General features: G+C 42.7%; 1 protein-coding gene across 1 annotated transcript; it reads right to left on the bottom strand.

The window, feature by feature from the left end:
- Positions 1 to 6,213: 6,213 nt before the first annotated feature.
- On the bottom strand, positions 6,214 to 11,379 carry LOC311131976 (phosphatidylinositol 4-kinase beta-like). The gene is made up of 10 exons (XM_084165121.1): positions 11,156 to 11,379; positions 10,659 to 10,892; positions 10,415 to 10,524; positions 10,190 to 10,294; positions 8,375 to 8,498; positions 8,148 to 8,261; positions 7,731 to 7,882; positions 7,311 to 7,443; positions 6,931 to 7,051; positions 6,214 to 6,778 (listed from the first exon to the last, which is right to left on the bottom strand). Exons 1-10 carry the CDS (start codon positions 11,339 to 11,341, stop codon positions 6,597 to 6,599), a joined length of 1,461 nt encoding a protein of 486 aa, XP_084021247.1. The 5' UTR covers positions 11,342 to 11,379; the 3' UTR covers positions 6,214 to 6,596.
- Positions 11,380 to 14,678: the final 3,299 nt, after the last annotated feature.

Here is a 14,678-nt window from a genome sequence, read left to right as displayed (position 1 = left end):
GAAAATCAGGGGAAAAGTTGTAAATGTTATGAGAGAAAAGATTAGATTAAAATAAGTTAGGAGTAGATTAGGGTTGAAGGAACTCTGAGACAGTAAGCTAAGTTTTAAGGTTAGTAGTAAGAGAGAGAGAACAGTAATGAATGACACTTTAGAGTAGGGAGATCAAGGTAATTATGGGTGTATTTTGTGTAATCAAAAGTTTGAAAGTCAGGGATTTAGAGAAAGGACTGAGATTTGGGGAAAAAGTGACACTAGTGGTGATAGATGGAAGGACAAGCAAAGACAACTTTTATATTGGGGGAAAAACTAGGAGTAACTAAGGACATTCACACTTCAGTCTATTATAACAACAGGGAGAAGCAATTTAACTCTTTCAACATGGACAGTTATTAAAGCCATAAATATATCGCATTTGATTATAAGGGAACCAATACAGCACCAATGTTAGGGAAAAATACTTATTAGGGTTTAGGATGGGGACGTTTCTCCCATATGGAGAGATAATTATGGAGAATAAGTATTGTTATCAGGACCAGGAGTAAAAGGAGGTATAGTTTAGAAGAGGGTTAGGAGTGACTGTTCACTTATGTTGCGTAATGTTACAGAGAAAGGTCAGGGAGAATATGTGTACTTATCTAGTGCAAGCATTAGAATTTGTTCCGGTTAAGAATTATTGGTTAAAGGGCTATGTAATTCATAAAGTAACGCTTATAATGGAAGAGTTAAGGTTTGTAGCCTCCACAGTCACCAAAGGAGGTCAGGAAGAGTAGATTACAGTCACTCCAACAGTAGATAATACACAGAGGATAATGGGAACTTTTGCATTAGAAGTAATTAGGGTTGATACAGCAACTAAATCAACTACTTTAATGGTAACTTTGGAAGGGATTAATGATACGATGTAGGGAGTATGGCATCGACAACAACTGTTCTGAAATTAAAGGGGGTTAGCAAGAAGGACTCAGGGGTTTAGGTTACGGATGGAGAGTGCTGTCAATGATAGTACGAATAGGGTTAAAATAGGAGAACAGATAGTAGTAGAGAGAATATAGATTAATCATGGAGGACAGGATGAGATCTTTGATTTTGATGACAGACAGGGAGAGGTATCTGATCAGTACCGCTCGTTCTTCTGTTGTGGAAATTAGAGATAGATTAACTCATTCTGTAAGATCAGTGAGGAATCTTGAAGGTCCATGTCTGTTGAGGATTCCAGCACCAGACATGTTAGACGGTCGCGCGGCCTCTATCAGGTGTGGTTCAGTCTTATGATTTGTCATAACTGTGGTATCAGCAACAGTCATTGACAGATAGAATAATGTCGTTGTCAGAACAGTGGTTTAAGCCTAGGGTTAGGTGGAATTGGGTTAAGTTAATTAATATGGGAATTGTTAAATGGGAAAGGAAAAGCAGGTAACAACAGAATCCTGAAGTATTCAGGTGAAACATTGAGGGCTAAAAGTTGTTTTATTCTAATAAAACATATGAGGTAAGGGGTGTGTTTATGGGAAGATCAGATTGGGATGTTATATGATAACTTTGGATAAGCATGACCTTAAGGGTAGTAATGAGAAATATGTTACTTTTTAGGTAGCAGGTAGTAAGAAAAGCAGGACTTTGATGGTTAAACGATTAGCTTTTGACTGACAATGTGACTATGGAGAATTTTAGAGATATTTGGTGGGTTTGTGATGATAAAATATATATTCTTACATTATGAATGGACAGGATTTGGTTACATGTCAACGTTGAAGCTTCCATATGAGGCTTTTACTATTAAAAGAGGAGTAGCACCGAACACAGATCAATTTGAAACTAGAGTTCAAAATAGGATGAAAAGCGACATGTCATAGGCTTCAAGCCTATCATTGAAGAATAAGTCTAAGGGAGAAGGGGGGACTTTATTCATGGTATGGTGTAACATTTGGGAAGATCATATTGATAAATATTAGTTATACTTTGAGTCCAGATAGTTCAGATAATATTGGGGTTAAAGAGGCATTGAAGGAAATAAGGGATGCATTTGGAAGACTTGGTTGCAAGATCAATTAGGCCAGTAGGGGCAGTGATGGGTCAGATTTTAGTTTCAGCTTTGATAACACTGTGATGTTTGTAATTTGTTACTGACCTTTGAGAAAGTTATGATATGGAGATAGGTTGGAGAGTGATGCCTGGAGACAACACTCGGATGCCGGTGTTGACTGTTCCTGATCTGGATAAAGATGGACACGTGGAACTGATGGATAAATATCTTTTTTTTATTATTTTTTTATGAGTTGATTATTTTTCAAATTTTTTTTTCAATATTGGGGTGATGTTGGTATGATTTATGAATCAAAGGGGGGAATAGGTTTATGTGATTCATACATCATTTATATAACATTTTTTAAATTCTTAGGTGAAATTGAGGTTTAATTTGAAAGTGTTTGTTTTGCAAAAGATACTGTTTGGTCGTTTATTTTCTTTTCATTCCAGAAGCATTTGGGAGAACATGTGGAGATTGAAATGCTCAAACAAAGACAATGTGAAGGGACAATATGACTGGAGGAGATGAAACAAGGAGGGTGTGGCCGATTCCATCATCAACAATTCATTGGAAGTCAAGACTACGGGGAGATGAAGTGTAGTGGACTACATTCCAGTGTTTGCAATGAAATATAGACATGTGTAATACATAATTGTGTCATATTTTCAGGGATTAATTTTTGTAGAATGATGTTTGATGTAATTGGATACATGGGATGATCTTAGATGTTTTTGTTTATTTCGTGAATGTTTAGGGACAGAGAGGCTAGGAAGGGAGAGTTTCATTGTACGGTCCTATGGGTTGACCAGCCGTACAATGGATGTTATTGGATAGGATTTTGTTTGCAGGGGCTTACATGTGTATTTAATTGCATCATAGTTTCAAAATGCATTTACATGGTTAATGAGTTATCTGGAGTACCGACGGTGGTTGCCTGGGGCAGAGGGACCGTGAGAGAATTTTACTGTCTTGATTGATATGGATGGATGGCTGCCAGACAGTTTTTCGCTCTTACACTCCATAGAGATTTCTTCATATGTCATAGTAATGTATTCACACTTCATAAACAGGTATTGCATAGAAAGGTATTTACACTCTAGAGAAGAATGTTTTTGGTTTAATGTTAAAGATACTCAATAAGATAAATTGTTACTAGTCATAATCCTATTCTGTTTGTTTTCGAGACGTTTAGTTCGTCTCGAAAGGGGGGAATATAGTATCTGAAAATTATGCCTTTGTTAATGTTTTCATGAAGAAATGGAATGTGTTTATGTTAGTATCCAGAGGGAAGGTTTTAGGTGTAACGCCACATCCAGTAGACCGGAAGTGTCTTGGAGACTGGGGATTGGCCAGAAGAGGTCAGCTTCATTGTTATAAATAGGGGGGTTAGGCGAGGAAGACGTCAGAACGGCCATAGCAATTGGGGAGCCGTTTTCCGGGTGTCATGTCACCTGTCATTTATGCTGTAAACCTCGTGATTTTATTAAAAGCCTCTAACACGATGCAGCATAAAACGGACTCTTTGTTGACGGCAATAATTGCCACCACTCATCATATACGACAGTAGCTATAACCCTAGCATTAGAAGTTATTGGCTGCATTCACACAGGCAGCCCAATTCTGATATTTTTTCACTAATTGGTCTTTTGACCAATCACATCAGAGCTGATCAGTCAAAAGACCAACTAGTGAAAATACTAGAATTGAGCTGCCCGTCTCAACACAGCCATAGTGGCATCAGCGCTGCAAATTATTAGTATTCATAATATTTATTTAAAATCGCCAGTTGATTACAATAGCCTATCATAGCACGTTGAGCGTCATTCCATATTAAACTGCTGAACTAACAATAGTCGAGGCTAGTCTATCCTTTATGGGAAACTGTATAAATCTACTGCAACACAAACTACTAGTCTGAATGAATGTCTATATATGTCATATTTATCAAAATGTTAAAAACCAAGAAAAGTAAAAAACGAAACAATTTCCGATTTATTGAATGAGTAATGCATTTAGTCTCGACATGATAAAAGGTCAGTCTCTGTACCACGTGAATGAAAAGTGAAACAGAATTAGAACGCTTCTTAAGTGTTAGTGTTGGATACAATGTAAAGTGGACAATATTTCTTCCCCTGTACATTCTAAATGTCTTTAGTATCAAGGTCAAGGCACTCCATATCAACCATAGTTAATTTACTGGAATAAATGCTTTGCTTGGTGTGAACCAATTCCGTCTAAAACCATGTCTCTTTCAGGAAGGCACAATGTTCAGAACTTTGAAGGCAAAAATCATACATATAGAGCAGACATCACTTTCGATTTGAAACAAGTGTGATCTATACAATACATTTCTATCTGGAGCAGTCTGAACATTGTTCTGCACTGAATATACCCCTTGGCCTCAGGGCCATCTGAATGGACAAGCATTTATCTGGTGTGACACTGGACGAAGACAAAAATTCTGCTTCTCCATGGTTCTGAATGGGGAGACATCAAAATCAACACCCAGGTTTGACTGACAGAACCCGCTCCAGCAAAGATAAATGCACTTTAGTTATTTATATAATCTTACAGAATAATGTTTGGGTTGGAATGAATGAAGGGAAAGGCAATGAAGTAGTATTTAGAGAAAAGTAAGCAGGAGTGTTAAACTGATAAAAGCACTTCCTGGGTACATGACCTGTACACCCTTGTCCCAACTGTTGCATTGATACAAGTTGTACCTCCCGTACATCAAGGCATCTGTTTGCTCACAGGAATGACTGCATTTTGGAGAGACAAGTTGTCCGTTTTTCTACACACAAAAGCCCCCCACCAACGACTTAGCTTTCAAACATAAGACATGAGCAGATAATAAGTTATCCAAGCATGTAGCTCTTGAAACCGCTCTCTTCAATACTGAATACATGCTTGTGTTTGAGACTGCAAAAAAAAAGAAGTAATATTTTAAAAATTCACATAAATCAAGTAAGTTGACTTGTGATAGCGAGCTCATACTGTTCAAAACAAGGAGAAATAAAACAGTCCAACAGACAGAGGAATGAGAGAAACACTCCCATTATTTACATAATCTGCTCAAGGACAACCCTCTCTCTGGATTGGCCCGAGTTATTCACAGGAATGCATCCGAGAGCCAACCAGAGGAACGTTTGAGCATTCTTTAAATATGCAACCTAAGTTAACATAACATACAATAATAATAATGTGTTAATATACACATTTCGTTAGAGATTAAAGACTAACATTAGTGGAACAGCAATGTTGAGTTTTTGCATAAATCCATTGTAATGGTTTTGTAAATTTAACCACAGGTAGCCATTTTGGTTCAACATAACTGTCATCAAGTGCATGAGGCTCATTACTACATTAATGTTCCTTCAAGTATGGTGGTTTACAGAGTGAAACTAGAAAATATCTACATGATGCATGTTGGTATGACACAGTCGGCATATTCAAATGGTAAAATGTCCTGCCCTTTACTGATGGTTTCACATACTAGACAGACTGTTGCATGGTGCTTATTCAGTAAGGACAAGAGTCCCTAGAGAATTGAACTGTGACGATAGAGAACAGTCTCTTTTCTATTCATTGCATTTCTATCTATAACACTAAGTGCGTTACAGATGTGCTCTACTGAATGAGCCCCAGTTGTCCAAAACCCAGATTGAAATGAAACTGCACCTGCTATTAAGGATGGGAACAAAAACACATACAACCAGCAGCTTTGCTGCATGCTTGGACCCCTAATAAGAGATTAGTTGGTCCTAGTTCAATTTTCCAGTTCAAGTTTAAACATCGTTCAAAACACATAAAAACCTTGGATTAAGGAGTTGTTTTCCAGACAGATAACACTCATACACCAATGGTTGTTATAGTCCTTTTTCCCCTCTCTTCGGGTTGGCTCATTCTTGATAACCACAGAACTTTCAGAGAACAAAGAAAATGTCCATTAGAAAACCTCAGCAATTGATATGTCTTGTGCTTTCGTTGTCGTTACATAGTGGTTTCTCAACTTCTCAAAGTCAATTTTGCTCTAAGAACAAAAATAAGTTACATATATTCTATATGTACTGCCTTGTGATGCTCTTGCACAATTGATCTACAGTTATTCATTTTTCATCCATTCTGAGAAAAGTATTCTTGGCTCCTCTGAATATAGACCACTACCACATTGCCCCTCCCCCTTTTCAATGAAGTACCTTCTCCGATATTGATACTTATCCTTTTCGTGTGTGATTTGAACTGTGCGTTATGCCTCGTTTTAGAACAGTCAATGCGGTAAATGTCCTATGGATAGGAGGACAAGAGGGAGAGGAGGTGCGGACTCCCCCTCCACAAGGCCAAAACAAGGAGGGGGTAAACAGTGGTCCGTCTAAGACAAAGAACATACCGAGTTTGCAAACAGGTCCTGTAGCACTAGTCTATACACAAGTCCATTTTCCTAAATGTGCTGCTATGGCAAGCACACATGCGTGAGTCCATATGCACATGTTCACCACCATCTTTATATGTATGTTTGCTTGCTCTCCCATGTGGTTGTCCCATGTAGTAGAGTTTGGTGTCGAACTGTTCACATGATGCCGTTGGTGAAGTACTGGAAGCCGTCGTAAAGCTTGGTGGTGATGGAGCGCATGGAGCCATCCACCATCTGCTCCACCAGCACCTGTAGCTGCTCCTCCGTCAGGCTCATGTGGAAACGTTCCTTCAGGTAGCGGATGGTGCTGGAGCCATGGAAGCAGGGTAGGTGAGAGCCTGGTGGGGGAGGAGAGAGGGGAGACCCAGGGAGAGGGAGTCAGAGGAGTTGCAATGCCAAGACCACAGAGAAACCGGGCAGATAGATAATGTTTATGGAAAAACACCACAACACACTGGTCATGCTAATATATCGTTTTAGCTAACAGTACCTTGCTGCATGATCTCCACTATTTGGACCACCTTCTCCATGTGTTTGCGAGCAGCTATCAGGCCCTGGAGCATCAGCATCTTGTAGTAGTTGAACATGTCTCCATCCAGGCCTCCCATCACCTGAGAGAACCACAGACAACAGAGGTTAGTCTTTACACATAAAAAACCAACAGGTTATGCAGGCTACTGCAGCTAACCAGCAAACTCGCTAATAGCATCTTTGAACACTAACAAATGTATGCATTTATGCAGTGAACATTTTGTGAGGTTTCTAGCTAGATTGTTAGGCAGCTAGTTGTATGATCAATTCCACAGTGTTCTCCAGTTTACACTTATATGACAATGCAAATTCGCATGCAGTATAATTCATTTGACTCACATCCACAAATTCGCTGGTGAGCTTAAAAGCGGAGGTCTCAAAGCCCAGGTTCCTGGGCGAGCTGGACAGGATGAAGCCAAAGTCAATGTGGATTATGTGGCCCTCCGAGTCCAGGAGGATGTTTCCATTGTGTCTGGAGAAAGACAGAAAGGAGATGAGGGATAGGGGAACTGAGTAAAGGGTATAGGAATAGAGGAGAGGGTGGGATGTGGTAGTTGATATCAGACCACAAAAACTGTGTTTACACAGGCAGCCCAATTCTGACCTTCTGCCCAATTATTGGCAAAAGATCAGAATTGTGCAGCCTGTGTAAATGTAGCCAAACAGGCTCAAAGACAAAGGAAGCTAAGAGGGGAAATGGAACATGTGAGTAATGTAACGAGTGAAACTGAAGAGGGGTGAAAAGGGAGGGCTGCCCACCTGTCTTTAACCTGCAGCAGGTAGCAGATGAGACTGTAGCCGGCGCAGCTCTCCACAAAGTTGCACTGGGCGGTGAGGAAGGCCTCGGTGGTGTAGCTGCCGTGCTCCTGCAGGAAGTAGTCCAGCAGAGACAGCTGGCTCTGCTTCCTCACCTGGAGCACAGAAACAGCATTTTGTATGAAATAGCAACAGACACAGTATTCCATTAGAAAAAGCTACCGACACGGCATTCCATTAGAATTAGCAACTGACACGAAATTCCAGTGCGTGATCAACCATTACTTAGATTATCAAAATCTTTCATCCCAAGAGGTACTGGATTACATAGCTAAACAACTCGGCTTGAAGTTATTGTTAGGCAACTTTGTCATGAGATTTCAAGTGCACAATTGGGTCCATCTCATTTTCTCTGCTCACCTGGTGCAGAGAGACAGCGTTCAGCACGGGCTCGATCATCCCGCTGTCCGATGACATCACCAGGATCTTATAGGGCTTGATCCACAGGGGGACGTGCTCCTGCTCCCAGATGGACTGGAGAGGAAAGGGGAGTAGTGGAGCGAATTAGTGATTGAATGAATGCTAATAAGAATAAATAATTCAGAGCATTTCTGTGGAATGGGACTCTACTGTGGAGAGTCAAGTACCTGTAGCTGGCTGAGCACCTGGAAGGCCAGTAGCTCTTGCCTCAGGTCGTCCCCACACTTCACGATGACCGACAGCAGCCGCCAGTTTGGCAGGTGACCGTAAGGGGAGCCCTCCCTTATCCGCCTGAGGGATGGAGAGAGCGGAAAGAAATAGTGAGACACAGCAAATGACTTTACAATGCCACAATGTGTTGTCTTCGCTGCACTAAGTGGGACAGACATGTATCCTCGGGTGGGGGATTGTGTATGCCCATCCATTTTGTCTCTTCTAGTAATTACACTGCTAAAAAAAATTAAGGGAACACTTAAACAACACAATGTAACTCCAAGTCAATCACACTTCTGTGAAATCAAACTGTCCACTTAGGAAGCAACACTGATTGACAATATATTTCACATGCTGTTGTGCAAATGGAATAGACAACAGGTGGAAATTATAGGCAATTAGCAAGACACCCCCAATAAAGGAGTGGTTCTGCAGGTGGTGACCACAGACCACTTCTCAGTTCCTATGCTTCCTGGCTGATGTTTTGGTAGTGGTAGCATGAGACGGAGTCTACAACCCACACAATTGGCTCAGGTAGTGCAGCTCATCCAGGATGGCACATCAATGCGAGCTGTGGCAAGAAGGTTTGCTGTGTCTGTCAGCGTAGTGTCCAGAGCATGGAGGCGCTACCAGGAGACAGGCCAGTACATCAGGAGACGTGGAGGAGGCCGTAGGAGGGCAACAACCCAGCAGCAGGACCGCTACCTCCGCCTTTGTGCAAGGAGGAGCAGGAGGAGCACTGCCAGAGCCCTGCAAAATGACCTCCAGCAGGCCACAAATGTGCATGTGTCTGCTCAAACGGTCAGAAACAGACTCCATGAGGGTGGTATGAGGGCCCGACGTCCACAGGTGGGGGTTGTGCTTACAGCCCAACACCGTGCAGGACGTTTGGCATTTGCCAGAGAACACCAAGATTGGCAAATTCGCCACTGGCGCCCTGTGCTCTTCACAGATGAAAGCAGGTTCACACTGAGCACGTGACCGAGTCTGGAGACGCCGTGGAGAACGTTCTGCTGCCTGCAACATCCTCCAGCATGACCGGTTTGGCGGTGGGTCAGTCATGGTGTGGGGTGGCATTTCTTTGGGGGGCCGCACAGCCCTCCATGTGCTCGCCAGAGGTAGCCTGACTGCCATTAGGTACCGAGATGAGATCCTCAGACCCCTTGTGAGACCATATGCTGGCCCTGGGTTCCTCCTAATGCAAGACAATGCTAGACCTCATGTGGCTGGAGTGTGTCAGCAGTTCCTGCAAGAGGAAGGCATTGATGCTATGACTGAATCCAATTGAGCACATCTGGGACATCATGTCTCGCTCCATCCACCAACGCCACGTTGCACCACAGACTGTCCAGGAGTTGGTGGATGCTTTAGTCCAGGTCTGGGAGGAGATCCCTCAGGAGACCATCCGCCACCTCATCAGGAGCATGCCCAGGCGTTGTAGGGAGGGCATACAGGCACGTGGAGGCCACACACACACACTACTGAGCCTCATTTTGACTTGTTTTAAGGACATTACAGCAAAGATGGATCAGCCTGTAGTGTGGTTTTCCACTTTAATTTTGAGGGTGACTCCAAATCCAGACCGCCATGGGTTGATAAATTTGATTTCCATTGATAATTTTTGTGTGATTTTGTTGTCAGCACATTCAACTATGTAAAGAAAAAAGTATTTAATAAGATCATTTCATTCATTCAGATCTAGGATGTGTTATTTTAGTGTTCCCTTAATTTTTTTGAGCAGTGTATATTTCTATGTACCAATCACCCACCTGACTTTCTCCTGCCAGGGCTCCTTGAGCGCCACAGCGGACGGGTCCTCCGGATCTTTCCGGAACGTTGTGGGGGTGTGGGCCAGGTTCTCTGATAGATGTCGCCTAAGACAAAAGAAACATGCGGTTGTAAAACAGCTATCCAGACCAAAACTCTATAACAAGAAAGTCTTAAAGAGAAACTACAAGCTAGCAGGGCAATTCTGTCAGGCAGTGACCCTGTACCTGATGTCGCCAGCGGCGATGAAGACAGGCTCCTTGCTCTCCGTGCTGGTGATGCTGTCCACAGAGAACTGGGAGATGTTGTCACTGCTACTGGTGTGGCCTTCTGGGAGCTGAAACCATAGAAGGACCCCAGAGTTAAAAGTACATTCAAATCTGATTCACCTCCTCCTTCCCCAACAACCTAGTCATCAAAATGTGACTTAAAGTCAGACGGTGCCACCATGTGGTTGCCATGGGTACCCACCTCCACTTCCAACTTGCCGATGTCATCCACGGCCCAGGCCTCGTCGTCGTTGTCGTAGTTGGGCACGGTGGAGAAACTGCCGGCGCGCTGCTCGGCTGTGATGCCAACGCACTCCGGGAGGAGGTTGTCCACAGAGCGGGCGCTGCGGATGCATGTCTCCGGGATGCGCAGGGGAATGCCGGACGTCTCGAACCTCTCGCACTCCAGCACCTCCACGTAGATGATGTACGGGGCCTGAGAGGAAGGGGAGAATGAAGAGGTCACTGGAGTTCTAGACCTATTTTTGTAAGGTACATTTATGCAGGAAGTCCCATTGACAAAGAGCATTGGGGCCCACTCCATCTAAACTCCAGGCTCCTCAGAAATAAATAACAAACTAACAAATGAGTTAACTAATTAATCGTGTCAAACTACTAGGCATTCTGGTCACCTTGTTTTTGGAGCCTGTTGTGTGTGTGTACCTCCTTATACATGTGTATTACAACAAGTTGCCTCACCTTATCTTTGGAGTTGAGCACCACGGCCTGTGTGTGGGGAATGCGCACCACGTGGTGGTCGAAGGCTGCAGTGGGCAGCCAGACGCGGGCTGGCAGCTTGTGGTTGAGCTGTGACAGCTCTGAGATGAGCTGCCAGGTCTTCTGCTCCTTGGTGGGCAGCGTGGCCAGCCGCTTTCCGATGCCCATCAGAGACTTGATGAACTCCCTCTGCAGCGTCAGGCGCAACGGCTACAGAGAGGAGGAGCGAGGTTAGGAGGAGGAGAGCTGGTTAGAATCTAGATCAAGACAGATGTCTTTTTGTGTTCTGAAGACATTTACAACAAGCTACAGCAAATAACAAGTGGCACATCTTTTTTTTAGGGTCCTTCCTTGAATGACTACACACACAAAAAAAAAAAAAAAGAGGCTGAGAAAGGAGGGAGGAAGATGGGTATGATGGGAATTGAAAGAAGGATGTTTTAGGAGCGGAATCTGAAGAGAAAACCAAGGGGAGGTATAAGACTAAGAATGCATGGGCACAGGGAGAAAGAAGCAAATAAATTAAATTCTGTCAACCCATTGCAGTACCACATACCAGCACCAGAGATCAGTACCACAATGGTTAAAATGAGAGACTTGAGCGAAACCCAGATACCAAACAAGCTCTTGGGCCTTGGAGATGTTTAGTCAACTTATGGTGTCCAATATCTTCATATTTAAAGTATGAGCAATATTCAATACCATTATAGTAGGTCAAAGTACAAATCTAGGAAGTCCTTTGTTCTACAGTCCACCATTAAGGCTACTTTGAAATTAGATAACAACTCAATCATAATATTAAAAAAGTACTTACATTTTGTTTTGTTATGGAAACAAGTTCCAATTAAGTAGGCTAACATATGGGACAGTTAACATTTTTGTTAAAATACTTAACACACAAGAAGAAAAGGTTAATTTGTTAGTTCTTAGTTAAAGGTAGACTCAGTGAAATGTATGTTGCCACGAGCAGCACCGCAGATATTGAGATGAGCGAGATAAAATACTTTGCTCACACAGTCGCACTGTTACAGCATGGTAGCCAAGGGACCAAAACAGCGGAGAAGTTGAGCCTCGCACTTCAACGCTCTTAGTTGTTGTGGAAATTGACCCACTATGCTGTTTACTTTCTGCATCTACGTCATCCCACTGAGTCTACCTTTAATACCAGGTAGGCCAATTTTTGCCACATGAACTACTGCCAGTGGCGTATTTGTTGCTTAGGACTACCATGTAAAATGTGTAAACGTGTGTAATTATGACTGACTTTGACTGACTCTCCTTCAGTAAAGGTTACTCCAGGTGTCTTTACATTTAGCTGAGTCTCCCCATTCCAAAACTCCCAGAAGCATTTTTCAAAAACATGAAGCAAGTTATCCGATTACAGAGAGAAAAACAACCCAAGGGGTTGAGACCATTGCACTACATGCCAATGTCCATACTTTTATACCACAAAGAAATCATGCCCAATGCATACATGTGCTAGTTGGTGTGGACATTGAAACAGAGCCTAGAGGTGGCGTTGACACACAGATTAGGGCTAGGGCTGTTGCGGTGACCTTATTACCGCCAGTCACGAGTCGTGACCGCAGTTAAATTCCCGTTGGTAAAGGTAATCCCAATCCAAAACTGCGCAAATGAACGGTGCTGATGGATAGCCTACCAAACTTGCTAATGGCCTGGAACTCAGTGCTCTATTGTCCCTCTAATCACATCATGATTTAATTTGAATAATCTGAATGATGAGGACAAATAATTATGGGAGTTACAGTTCCTGTTCCGAAATGGACACGGGAAAGCCCCGGACCCAATATGCATACATTTTTAAAACCTCTCCCGAAAGGACAACTGGTCTGATCCGAGTGAGGGAAGCAGCAGAAAAGCCAATTGTTTTGCTACTTTATTCAACCGGACCCATGGGAGGGGAGAGAGCGAGAGCGAGGCTGTTAGGGAGTGGAGGCCGTTCGGTGTGTGTGTGAATGTATGAGTAAGCACCATGAGCCTGAGAGAGAGACCGCAACCACTGTTAACTTCTTGGTAGTTATTTATCATCCAATCCGATTATTCAGTACCTGTCTTGACTGTATCAAACTGAGAGAAGCTAGCTAACTCGGCTAATTGAGCCTAGCCATAACATTACTGCGCTTTTCACCGTCCTACCGTTAGCCTACACATAACTCCACTCAGACTATAGCGTAAATAGCAGCATACCCGTTGGCTTTTAGTTGTTGTAGCCTCTCATTTCACTTTTAATTCCATCTTCCATTGATTAAATCTCCCCCTCTCCAAATCATCAATATATAGAGTTGCATCATGCAGCCCTTTATGTTTTGATTTCTAAGACATTCCCTGGTTTATAAGCCTATCACAACTAAATCAATAATGGATTTTATTGTGATGGCTATATTAAAAATGTACTTTGACTTTTTAAAATCTAGATGTTCCAAAAGCGCGCTAAACATGTTTATGTATAATTAACGGTCAATTACCGTGAGACCGGCAGTCATTTGCATGACAATTACTGCCTGCCAAAATTTCATGACCGCCACAGCCCTAGTTAGGCCTATTCAAAACCACAGATTTTCCAGGTCGAGGAACCTGTATTTCATAGCATTTCCTTGGTCTTTTTGTGTTGACAGGCAAACCAAGCAGCTTCCTTAACATTCTACTTTTGTAGTCAAATGTCAAAATGCCTTTCCTGTGAAGAAGTGTATTTTCTGGATCATGACCAAACGTCATGACTTCCTGACATTACTTCCAGAGTGGACAGGACGTTCTGTTGAGGAAGGGTCCCCGAGTGTTACTGGGATTGGATTTCCCTATTCAAAACAACTGATTCTGGACCCATGCTTAACGAGGCAAAATAATTGGTGTTCCAATCAAATAAAGTGGCTGGGTAACACTTCCCAAAATGTAATTCATAGATTTGAAAAGGTAGAGTGGATATCTGCTCTATCATATAGAGTCGAGTCCTGTTAGGGCTGGCACATTTACCGTATACACATTTTTTTTACCTTTATTTAACTAGGCAAGTCAGTTAAGAACATATTCTTATTTACAATGGACAGCCTACACCAGCCAAACCCAGATGACGCTGGGCCAATTCTGCGCCGCCCTATGGGACTCCCAATCACAGCAAGTTGTGATACAGCCTGGAATCGAACCAGGGGGTCTGTAGTGACGCCTCAAGCACTGAGATGCAGTGCCTTAGACCACTGCGCCACTCGGTTATGGATGAAGCCGGCACAAGAATAAAATAACCCATCTTTTTTTTTGTGGAACAACTGTTCATGGACTCAACAACATGATGAAACTTTGCTCCTTGCTGAAACAAGCAAGGTGTTGTAGCAAACGAGTCTTCTGCTCTATTGCACTCCATTGTAAAGTGCAAGGGTGACAATATACACTACATTACCAAAAGTATGTAGACACCTGCTTGTCAAATATCTCATTACAAAATCGTGGGCATGTTGGAAGATGTTGGAACATTGCTGCGGGTACTTGCTTC

This window comes from Coregonus lavaretus, assembly GCF_964263955.1.
Source record: "Coregonus lavaretus genome assembly, chromosome: 7".
NCBI classification, from domain to species: Eukaryota; Metazoa; Chordata; class Actinopteri; order Salmoniformes; family Salmonidae; genus Coregonus; species Coregonus lavaretus.
This window is presented reverse-complemented; position numbering and strand designations above follow the sequence as displayed.

Coding starts and splice junctions, on each gene's coding strand:
- LOC311131976 (XM_084165121.1), bottom strand. CDS start 11,341: ATGGGCATCGGAAAGCGGCTGGCCACGCTGCCCACCAAGGAGCAGAAG. Junction 7,444..7,730: donor CTGCTGCAGGTTAAAGACAG/GTGGGCAGCCCT, acceptor GTCTTTCTCCAG/ACACAATGGAAACATCCTCC. Junction 7,052..7,310: donor TCACCAGCGAATTTGTGGAT/GTGAGTCAAATG, acceptor TGGTTCTCTCAG/GTGATGGGAGGCCTGGATGG.